At 41.8% G+C, this 12212-nt stretch overlaps 1 protein-coding gene across 9 annotated transcripts in view; it reads right to left on the bottom strand.

Annotated features, from left to right (window-relative positions):
• LIN9 (lin-9 DREAM MuvB core complex component) overlaps positions 1-12212 on the bottom strand; it is a 52977-nt gene that overhangs the window by 10197 nt on the left and 30568 nt on the right. For 7 of the 9 annotated variants that reach the window (XR_004975047.1, XM_036354916.1, XM_036354920.1 and 4 more), the window contains 2 exons: positions 11503-11604; positions 4679-4759 (listed from right to left, as the gene is read on the bottom strand). Coding sequence is in view for 8 of the 9 variants with exons in the window: in XM_036354916.1 (XP_036210809.1) it covers positions 4679-4759; positions 11503-11604 (183 nt within the window). In the remaining variant the exon portion in view is untranslated. The remainder of the gene's footprint in view (positions 1-4678; positions 4760-11502; positions 11605-12212) is intronic. The other 2 variants (XM_036354917.1, XM_036354919.1) reach the window with 2 other exon arrangements.

The following is a 12212-nucleotide window of genomic DNA, read 5'->3' as shown; positions in this document are numbered from 1 at the left end:
TGTACTACCCCAAAACTTAGTATTTTATCAGAGTGCAAGGAAAATAGGACCTGGTAAATTTAAGTTCATTTCCCTGTTGGATGGACTGGGGGTTACTGAAGACAGTGTTGAGTTTAATTAAGCATCTGACCATGTCTTTTCTTGAGGATAAGTATATAATTTGATAGGCTCAGAACTAGTTAATCGAAATCAAAATAATTAAAGGCTCTACCATAGCCAATTTGGCTCAGTGGATAGAGCGACAACCTGAGGACTGAAGGGTTCCAGGTTCAATTCAGGTCAAAGGCACATGCCTGGGTTGCAGGCTAGATCCCCAGTTGGGGGTGTGCAGGAGGCAGCCAATCAATGATTCTTGTGGGGAGCCGCTATAGGGTTAGACCTCGACTGACCTGTTGGCAAAGTCACAAACAAGCCCCAGCTTAGAGGGCACAGTCCTCTTAGCATAATTAGGCTTGACCTTATGAAGCTCCCTAGATCTTACCTGGGAAGCTAATGGGCTGAGGGAAGTGCAGCAAGAACAAGAACAAAAACAAGTGAAACTCACAAGAACTGTGTAACTATGGTAACCACTACCTTGTTTACCTCTGACTATAAAATAAAGGCTCAGTTTGCCTTGGGATCTCTCTCTGTGGCCTCAGCCAGGCACAGGAAGATCCACGGAGACTAAGGAGAGCTAGAGAGTTATGAACGCTGTCTCCATGTAAATCATTCTTCGCCGACTCCGTCCACACCTTTGGGAACCCCTGGCCCACTGGGGCAGGATCCTGGCAGATTCTCTCTCATCATTGATGTTTCTATCTCTCTCCCTTCCTCTCTGAAATCAATAAAAATATCTTCCGTAATAATCTATAATAATAAAAGAATAATATGCTAACTAGACTGGACAGCCAAATGACCTTCCGGACGTCCTTCCAGACAAAGCCGGGGCTGCGAGAGCCAAGGAAAGCCGCTGTGGCTGCGAGTGCCGAGTCCCTTGCACGAATTTCATGCATTAGGCCTCTAGTATTTAAAAAAAAATAAAAAATATCATTCTGCACAGAATTCATTAGTAGGTGTCAAAAACCTTGATCCTCAACTTTTGTGTTCAATGGGTCTTCTGTTTTGCTTTTTTGCTTTTTTAAAGTACATTTTTATTGATTTCAGAGAGGAAGGGAGATAGAAACATCAATGATGAGAGAGAATCATTGATTGGCTGCCTCCTGCACACCCCCTACTGGGGATCGAGCCTGCAACCCAGGCATGTGCCCTTGACCTGAATTGAACCTGGAACCCTTCAGTCCTCAGGTTGTCGCTCTATCCACTGAGCCAAACAAGCTAGGGCTATGTTCAACAGTTTTATAAGTTGTTTAAAAAACATATAAGGACTTTACATACGTACATCAAAATGTAAAAAGTTGGGAAATGGCTAACATGTTAGATATGTTAAATATCCAGGCGGAAATAAGTTAGATTAGTGGTTACCTATGTATGGGGTGGGGGAGTGATTAAGGGGAAATGAGGAATGATTCCTAAAAGGTATGGGATTGCCCAGCTGGTTTCGCTCAGTGGATAGAGCATCGGCCTGCAGACCAGGGGGTCCCAGGTTCGATTCTGGTCAAGGGCACATGCCCAGGGTTATGGGCTCAATTCCCAGTAGGGGACATGTAGGAGGCAGCCAATGAATGATTCTCTCTCATCATTGATGTTTCTCTCTCTCTCCCTCCCCCTTCCTCTCTGAAATAAAAATACATTTAAAAAAATAAAAAATAAATAAAAGGTATGGGATTTCTTTTGAAAATAATGGAAATGCTCTAAAATTGACTGTGATGACCACACAACTTGTGAACTGAACTGTAAACTAACAACTACTGAACTGTTCACTTACTGCAAACAGGTGAATTGCACGGTATGTGACTATTTTAATAAAGCTGTTATTTAAAAAAGCCCTGCCCTTTTAAATATGTTACTCTTATTGCTATGGCTTTCTATCAATCCCTCCTATAATCAGCTAGTGCGCTTTAAGTGATCACATACAGGTGGAGTGTGACATACAACATGGATTCTATTTTGAAGACTGGTTACTGTTAAGAAGATTTCTGCAGAGATTCATGAACTAACAGACATGGTAAGGACAATGTGACAGCAGAATCAGGGCGAGAAAACCAGCTCTCGCAGCAGTGAGTATGAGAAATGGAAGGAGCACAGAACACGCAGTATCCAGTGTCCCAGAACCACTGAGACAGGGCTTTAAAGGATGACTCAGCGCTCTCAGCGATACACTCCCCTTCCCTACTCCTCAACGGTTCAGGTCCACGTGTGACAAGACAGATTTTCAAAGTGGAAAAGCAGTTATGAGAGCCTGAGACTATCAGTTCAGTATCTATTTTTGTGTATTGCTGAGGCAATTCAAATCTATCTTAATAAATTCCACACACACAATTTCTATGTGAATGATCTATATGAGTATTTCTTGAATATTTAAATAATCTGAAATAGAAAAGGCATATTGAAATTAAAAATCTTAAGACAAACTTTCACTGACTTTAATATACTATGTAATTTGACCAAGAAATGGTAGCTCAAACTTTAACTCTGAATGAACCTGGTAAGAAAACTTCTCAGGTATATGATTGAGAAATGTGTCCTTGTTCCATAAAAGTGACTAAAATGTCCTATATAATAAAGCGGTACTGTGCAAACTGACTGTCACTCCGTCACGCTGTAACAAGATGGCTGCGCCCACAGCGGAAGCGGGGTTCCCATAACGAGCCGTAACAAGTGATCAGCAGGGACCTGAGGCTGTGTGGCACCGGGCAGTAGTGGGGGACCTGAGGCTGCGCCCCCCCAGCCCAGCGGGGCTTGAAGGGGGACCTCAGGCTGCGCCCCCCACTTAAAGGGGCTTGGCAGGGGTCCTTAGGCCATACCCCTTGCACCAGCGCCAGGCTGGGGGACCTCAGGCCGCGCCCCCCACCCTGGCACCGGGCCAGGGACCTGAGGGGACACTGGGGGACCTGAGGCTGCGCACCCCGCCCAGCGAGGCTTGACATGAGACCTGAGGCTGCACCCCCCACCTGGTGGGGCTTGATGGGGACCTGAGGCTGCAGCCCAGGGCAGGGGGCATGAGGCTGTGCCCCCCACACAGCGGGGCTTGTTGGGGGGTTGGGCCAGCCAGGTCTGGATCTCGCCCAATGGGGGTGGGGCCGGCTTGGGTCTCACGCAATTTTGAGGTGCACACGGGTGGGCGGGAACTTGACTCTGGGTTCCGCGGCATGCCCCAGACTCTAACAGGAGGAAGATTTTCAATATACATTTTACTAATTTTCTTTTATCTCTGCCACTTCTATTATAGACAAAGGGTAAATAGAAATATTAAAGTATTTCCTCTAATTAATTCCCTTTTAATGTGCACAAATTTCGTGCACCAGGCCACTAGTTTTAATATAATATAAAGTAATTTCCTCCCCCTTTCACTTTACAAACAGAAAGTTTAAACGTTTGTTTTTACTGGGTAAAATATGAGATAAACATTTGAGCTTTCCAAAATTCAAGGAGACTTTACCAGACCAACATTCTATTTTCTTTGTAAATTCCGTATGAACTTTCGACTTTGTTGATCACCTCAATCCAAAACACTTTCTTAGTCTCCAACATAACTTAATTATTTGATCAATAGTTTAGTGCTGCATTTAAAATTTGTCAAGCATTTTTTCTTGGCATCCTTTTGTTATTAACTCCTAAGCTTATTTGCACTGTGATCAGAGGACATTCTGGAGAATTCTAAACATCTCGAAATTTGTTGAAATCTGAGTCAGGGCCAGCATATAATTAATTATTGTAAATATTCTATGTGTGTTTCCAAAGAATAGTATCCTGTAGTTGGTAGGTATAATATTGTACCTATGTCAATAAAATCAAGTTTGTTGACTGTATATCAAATCTGTATATCCTTATTGATTTTTGACTACTTGTTTTATTTGTTACTAAGAGGCTATGGAAACTGTCCCATTATAGCAGTGGCTCTTTTTCCTTTGAATTTTGGCGATTTTTGCTTTATATATCTGGAGGCTAAATTATTAAGTACATATAAATTTCAAATTATTTTTAAATTATACCTTTATCATTAGCAAGATACCTTTATGTCTTGTAATATCTATTGCCCTGAATTTTACTGTCAGCTATTACTATAGCTATAAGATCTTCTGTTGTTATTTTAAAACTTTGCACTGTATATCTTTTCATTCATTTTCATTTTTATCCTTTGAGAGTCCTTTTATATTCAATGTGTCTCTTTTATATATCACAGAGTTTGGATTTTATTTTTCCTCCAGTTTGGAATTCTTGGCGATAACAAATGAATATTTAAAAATAACATTTATCTCGCCCAGTTGGCGTGGCTCAGTGGTTGAGTGTCAACCTATGAACCAGGAGGTCAAGGTTGGATTCCCAGTCAGGGCACATGTCTGGGATGTGGGCTCGACCCTCAGTGGGGTGCGTGCAAGAGGCAGCTGATCAATGATTCTCTCATCGTTGATGTTTCTATCTCTCCCCCTCTCCCTTCCTCTCTGAAATCAATAATAATATATTTTAAAAAATAAACATTTATCTCAAAGTTTTCTTCCATAAAATATTTAAAAATCCTTATAGAAGCTCCCACTATTTCAAAAGTAGACAAGCAAAGAACAATGAAAAACATCCTTACCAATTTTTCTGCCTCGGTGTTCATTTCCCTTAATTTCTTGATATGTTCCTTTTTAATCATGAGAATTTTTGATAATTTGGTCTACAGAGAAATAAGAGATGTTTTAAGTGTATCAGTTAGGCATCAAATTTCCAATTTTTCACGAAGATATTTGAGCAGATTTCAGTGCTTCAATATAAATATAGCACAGGCATCTATAATAATAAAAGCGTAATATGCAAATCGACTGAATGACTGAACAGCAGAACAATTGTCTGGACGACCAAGCTATGACATGCACTGGCGCCAAGGCAGGTGTGATACAATTGGTCAGGGGGCCCCGCCATTGCCCCACGATCACCCCGCAGAGGGAGGCCCAGGCCACCCTCTGCGCGGTGACTGATCCCGGAGCCCCGCTGGGTAGGCAGGCCTCCCTCTGTGGGGCGATTGACCTGGGGGCCCCGCGATCCATCACCCCACAGAGGGAGGCCCAGGCCACCGGCCAGCGACGCTGAGGCAGGTGTGTGGGGCCAGCCAGCGATCGCCCCGCAGAGGCGGGCCAGCCAAGTGATCACACCCCACGCCTGTCACCCAAAGAGAGAGGCGACCGGTGGCAGGGGAGGGGAGGGGGCAGTGCTGCACAGATAGCTAGGTGGGGCCAGCTGCCGGCAGCCGGGTGGGGGGCGGGAGGAAAGCCCCGATAGGCCCTGATCACCGGCCAGGCCTAGGGACCCTACTCAAGGGGTCCTGGATTGCGAGAGGACACAGGCCGGGCTGAGGGACCACCCCCCCCCCCTCCCCTGCACAAATTTCGTTGACCCGGCCTCTAGTTTTATTTTATAAATCTGATTGGCTCTCAGAAAAATATTATTTAAAATCCACTGCAACTAGGACACGTCAAAAGGACTACAGAGTCCACCTGAACAAGCTTTCACTGCCCAAAATGGGACAACTGGTGAACCACCAAGAGCGGTAACTGCGAGGGATTAAAGCACAAATATGTTAAGATCCATGCGTTCATATTAATACTCTAAAAAAACAACCACTGTTAAAGAATGCTAGTGACTACACGCATTATTTTATAAAATGGGGGAAAGAGGAAAATCAAGCATTTATCCTGCCTTTCCTATGTAAACTATACCATAAGGTAACCAAGTAATAGATTAGGGGAAATTTTTCTTTAGAGAACTCTTTCAACTAATAAGTGAAGAAGAAGTAAAAGAACAAGAATAGCACCATTTATAATCCTAATGAATGGTGGATCTGGGCATTGATAAATAGTACCAGCTAACATTATATTTAAAAAGAGATAAAATAGCAGGAGTTTCTTATCAGAATACATAACTACCTACAGAAGTAAGCACATAAAACAAGTAAACCAACCAAATAAAAAACCCAAATCTAATCAAAACTCTATATCCAATAAGCAATTTTCATGAAACACAAAACACAGATCATGTTGAATGATACCACAAGGATTCAGTCAGCAAAATCCACAGTGCGAGCCCTGCCGGCGTGCTCAGTGGTTAGAGCATTGGCCTGTGTACGAACCGTTGCGCTCCCATCTTTGTGGGGGAGGCAGCCAGTCAACGTGTCCCTCTCACACTGAAGTTTCTCTCTCTCTCTCCCCCCTCCTTTCCACTCTCTGAAAATGAATGAAAAAAATATCCTCAAAGGATATATATATAAAAAAAACAGACTCTGGGAGACTCTATGGACAAGTAAATTGTATGGGGAAATAGAGCATCTAACATTTAAGAGACAACTGAAAAATTTAAATGCTGACTGGATATCTGATACTAATAAGATATTTTAACTTTTTAGATGTAACAATATTAGAGTTGTGATTCTTTCTATAAAAAGAGCCCTTATCTTTTGGAAACACATAATGAAATATTTACAGATAAATGACATCCAAATTACACAAAAGGGAGAAAGTGGGAGTAAAGGTGAAATAGTGCGGGCCAGGAGTTTTGCTTTGTTTTTTAATATATTGATCAATATTAGCCAGCAGTTGTTGATAACTGTTACAGCCAACGATGGGTACAAAGAAGTACATTAAACAATTCCATCTGCTTTTATGTGCTTTAAATTTTTGATACAAAAAATTATTTTAGAGAGCGAGAGGGATACAGAAATATCCATGTGAGAGAAACATAGACTGGAGCCTCCCGTATACACCCCAGCCAGGGGTCGAACCCTGAGTTTGTGTCCTGACCAGGAATCAAACCTATGACCCTTGGTGCACGGGACGATGATCCAACCAACTGAGACACACTGGACAGAGCCTGATATACAAAGTTCTTACACGCTGGCAGGGGCCTGAGGTATGTTACACACTTGTTCACGCAGACCTTTATTTACTGCTCAGTAGGTCCAGAGCTCCAGACTGGTCTGCCTTCGCCTCTAAGTTGCTGAGTTTTTAAGGAAATGTGTGATATTTTAGGGAGTTAGAAGCATTAAAAATGGGATGAAGGCACAGTCTCTCTCCCCTTTTTTGTTCGTTTGTTTTGTATTGCTTATTTGTTCTTGATAGAAAATCACTTTGTTTCCTTTCAATGCTTTTCAAAACTGAGTTCTCTTAAGAAAGTAGATGAGGGGAGACAATCCAGATGGCGGCACAGGTAAACACCTGAATTTGGTGCCGGGCACAAACACATTAAAACTACAACTAAAAGACAAAAAGAGTATCGCCCAGAACCAGGGGAAGCTGGCTGAGTGGAAATTCTACAACTAGAGGGAAAGAGAAAAGCGCAGAGTCCGGTAGGAGGTGCAGAGGTGGGGAGGTGTGGAGGTAGGGAGGCTCACGAAAAAGGGGCTGGCAGCTGGGTACGCTGTTGTCTTTTCCAATCGGGAGGGAGACACAAGCTCCTGACTGCTCTGAACTCCAGTTCCGGGTGAGAATTTGGGACCCAGACTCATACGAGGAGAAACTGGACTGCCTGGCATCGGGCCGGAACATGAGGGCAGCTTTCTCACAGAGGTGCTTGCAGTGGTCATTGTTCCTGCACGGGGCCGTGGGACACAGATCCGGGACCTCTCCGAGGCAGAGCAGACTGGCAGCCATTGCTGTTTGCTCTGCCCTGGTGATTCCCTGAGACCCCGCACCACCCAATTTACAACCCCACCGAAGCTGTGCACAGAGGCTTTTGCATACCAATGGCCTGGCCTTTCTCCACCTAAAAACCTGGGCAGACTCAGTGAGCGCCAAAGCCCCACTGAAGCAAGTCCTGCCCCAGAAGGGCGTCTCCAGCAGAGCAGTTCTCCCATTGTAGACATAACTGCTCCTCACAGCCAACTGGCCTGGAGGTCAATTCCTCCCAGTGATACCAACAGCAATCAAGGCTTAACTACAACAAGACTGTGCATACAGCCCACAAAGGGGTGCACCAAGAGTGTCCACCTCAGGTAATTGGGGAGGCTGAGCCACTGGGCCCTATAGGACACCTAGCACAGAAAGCCACTCTACCAACACAGGGAGGCATAAAAAAAATGCGGAGACAAAGAAACAGGTCACAAATGACAGAAATGGAGGAAAACAAACTACTGGATATAGAGTTCAAAACCACGGTTATAAGGTTACTCAAGAATCTTCTAGAAACCTCCGAGAAATGTAGTGAGACCCTCAAGGATATAAAAAAGTGTATGCCAATTAGAAATTAAGCATACACTGACTGAAATACAGAATAATATACAGAGATCCAACAGCAGACTAGAGGATCCCAAGAATCAAGTCAAAGATCTGATATATGAAGACGCAAAAAACACCCAACCGGAAAAGCAAAAGAAAAAAAGAATACAAAAATATGAAGATATTGCAAGGAGCCTCTGGGACAGCTTCAAGCGTACCAACATCCGAATTATAGGGGTGCCAGAAGAAGAGAGAGAGCAAGATATTGAAAACCTATTTGAAGAAATAATGACAGAAAACTTCCCCTACCTGGTGAAAGAAATAGACTTACAAGTCCAGGAAGCGCAGAGAATCCCAAACAAAAGGAATCTAAAGGGACCACACCAAGACACATCATAATTAAAACGCCAAGGGCAAAAGAAAAAAAGAGAATATTAAAAGCAGCAAGAGAAAAACAGTTACCTACAAGGGAGTACCCATACAACTGTCAGCTGATTTCTCAACAGAAACTATGCAGGCCAGAAGGGAATGGCAAGAAATATTCAAAGTGATGAATAGCAAGAACCTACAAGCAAGATTACTCTACCCAGCAAAGCTATCATTCAGAATTGAAGGTCAGATAAAAAGCTTCACAGATAAGAAAAAGCTAAAGGAGTTCATCACCACCAAACCAGGATTATATGAAATGCTGAAGGGTATTCTCTAAGAAGAGGAAGAAGAAGAAAAAGGTAAAGATAAAAATTATCAACAACAAAGTGACAGCAAATACATATCTAACAAGTGAATCTAAAAATCAAGTGAATAAAAAATCTGATGAACAGAATAAACTGGTGAATAGAATAGAATCAGGGGCATAGAAAGGGAGTGGACTGACAATTCTTGGGGGGAAGGGGGTGTGAGGGGTGTGGGAAAAGACTGGACAAAAATAGTATACCTATGGATGAGGACAGTGGGGGGGTGGGGGGGTAAGGGCAGGTGGTGGGGTGGGAACCGGGTGGAGGGGAGCTATGGGGGGAAAAAGAGGAGCAACTGTAATAATCTGAACAATACAGATTTTAAAAAAAGAAAAAAAGTAGATCAAGCCCAGCCAGAGTGGCTCAGTTGGTGAGCATCTCAGTTAGCTGAGTGTTATCCAGTGCACCAAAAGGTTGCCAGTTCGATTCCTGGTCAGGGCCTATTCCTGAGTTGTGGGTTTGACCCCCATTCAGGGCAAGTACAGAAAGCAACCGATCGATGTTCTGCTCTCATATAGATGTTCTCTCTCTCTCTCTCTCTCTCTCTCTCTCTCTCTCTCTCCCTTCCTCTCTCTTTCTCTCTAAAACAAAACAAAAATCTTAAATAATAAATAAATAAAAGAGGATCAGTCTTTTTAGATTCCTCCAAATCCCAAACCCTAGGAATAAAAAGTTCCCTCAAAAAGAACATTCATTATAAACTATGAATTATGAAACTTGTAAAAAATTTTAATGTTTCTTTTGCCATAGGAAAAAATATTAGAAATAAAAGAAAACACTCATATACTTCGAAGTTTAATATTAACAAGAGTAAACCTGAGTTTCATAAAACCTTACATATTACAAGACAAATATATAAAAGGACCTTATTTTTACCTCTCAGCTTAAAATATTACTGACAGTAGTGTTTTAACTAGGTTTTAGACATAGATTTTGAAGTTAAAAAAATTAAGCACTGAAACCAAACATCTAAGCATTAATGAAAGTATCAATACTTTAAAAGCAGTGCAGTAGTACTGTTTCTGGCTCCCTCTGCTGGTTGATATCTCTCTCCCTCTCTCTCTCTCTCTCTCTCTCTCTCTAAATATGACATATTAGCTTTGTTTACACTTTCACTATTTAAAGAAAGCATGTCTTAAAAAAAAGGGGGGGGAACAGTATCCTATTTGTGTAAAGCATAAGCTTTGGCTCTTTTCATAATTTAAACTTTTTATATAAAAATATCTTTTCTACCTTTGAAGCCAAAGGCATAATAAAATTCTATATTATTAGGAAATTTAATAACATATGATTGAGGAATACAAAATGCTATACACATGCACACAAATGACAAGACTTTTCCTTGAAATAACATCAGTAATTTAAGGATAACGATGAACTGCAAAAGGTAACACTGAATTTTAAGGTAACACTGCTTTATAACATAATATACATATATACAAACTTTCTTATTTATAAAGACTATCCTAAGCCAAAGTAGTTTTTCTTTTGAAAAAAGGCAAAAAAGAAACAAATTAAGTACAGTGGGGCCTTGACTTACGAGTGTCCCGACTAACGAGTTTTTTGAGATACCAGCTGTCTCTCGGGCCAATTTTTTGCATTGAGTTGATAGAGTAATTTGAGTTAACGAGCTCCTTAATGAACTCGGTCTCAGAACGAATTAATCTCGTAAGTCAAGGCCCCACTGTATTATTAAACTATGACTCAAAGGAAATAATGCATTTAACCTAATTTTCAAAACAAACGACTCATTACATTCTTAAGAGGCTATTTAGGAAAAGTGTCCTATATAATAACTCTATACTTGCTTTAATTTAGGCTTAGATCAGGGGTGGGCAAACTTTTTGACTCGAGGGCCACAATGGGGTCTTAAACTGGACTGGAGGGCCGGAACAAAAGCATGGATGGAGTGTTTGTGTGAACTAATATAAATTCAAAGTAAACATCATTACATAAAAGGGTACGGTCTTTTTTTTTTTAGTTTTATTCATTTCAAACAGGCCGGATCCGGCCTGCGGGCTGTAGTTTGCCCATGGCTGGCTTAGATCTTAGTTGAATAGATATTTCTAGTATCAGTAAGAAAGTTCCTCTTAACCAAAAAGCTAGCCAATACATCATAATTGTTGATGAGTTGGCAAGATGCATTGAGATAACCAAATAAAAGCTTTATACTTTTACAAGTTACTAACAGCCAACCACTCAAAGTTTCACAGAGGACAGGCAAGAATGGGAGAGTCCTTAACATAACAAAATAATAAGAACCAAACCCAATAAAAGCCCCACAAAAAGACCTCTAAGTCTTTTATGGCTGTTATAAATTTTTATTCTTAAGCTTTTGATGGAAATAATGAAGTTCTTAACACCAATACAATGGTAAAAAAAAATTTAAATATTTGGTCCTAGAAAAACTTTCAACTTCAATAACACAAAAGACATTTGAGGGTTTTTTTAAGAGTCAAGATATTAAGAAAAATTCTTACCACTTGAATAAGGAATTCTACTGGGAAACCACCCAATGTTTCAGTGTCAGAGCCTGAAATCTTACTTCTCCAAGGTGACTGTCCTAATAAAGGATCATTATCCTACGGAAATAAAAAGGAATCATTTAACCACTGCCTGTTCAAAAGGAGGTATCTTATCTATTTATATAAAAGGCTAATGTCCTTCCCACCTTCCGACCAGTCGCTATGATGTGCACTGGCCACAGGGGGCAGATGCTCAATGCAGGAGCTGCTGTGACAGGCACAGAGAAATGGCACCGCAGACTCGGCTTCCCCCAAAGTGGGACAGTGGCCCCGCCACCACCCTGGAGCAAAAGCCCACCAAATCCCAGCCGATGCTGCCGAGACCCATAGCACAAAATGCAGCCCACAGCCCAGCCTAGCCCAGAAACGGTCGCTGTGGGGGCAGGGTAATGATGTCATGTAGCAATGCCCGACTTCCTCTCCCTAGTGACTAGCCTCCTTGGAGTTCCAAGAACACAGGTGGAAATATTTTACACTTTAATCAAATGTTTGTGAATTGTTTTCCTGTGTCTCATCTCATTTGATCCTCACAGAAGTCCTGGAATAGGTAGATAGGAGACTTGCTGGAATCCTATTTTCTTTCATTAGCTGGAAAACGGAGATTTAGAAAGCTTAGAAACTTGACCAGACTTGAAAATGACTTCAGGTTTTCTCACTGCGCAGAA

This window comes from Myotis myotis, unplaced genomic scaffold, assembly GCF_014108235.1.
Source record: "Myotis myotis isolate mMyoMyo1 unplaced genomic scaffold, mMyoMyo1.p scaffold_m19_p_21, whole genome shotgun sequence".
NCBI classification, from domain to species: domain Eukaryota; kingdom Metazoa; phylum Chordata; class Mammalia; order Chiroptera; family Vespertilionidae; genus Myotis; species Myotis myotis.
Note: the sequence above shows the minus strand (reverse complement) of the source record. Positions and strands in the feature narration are given on the sequence as shown.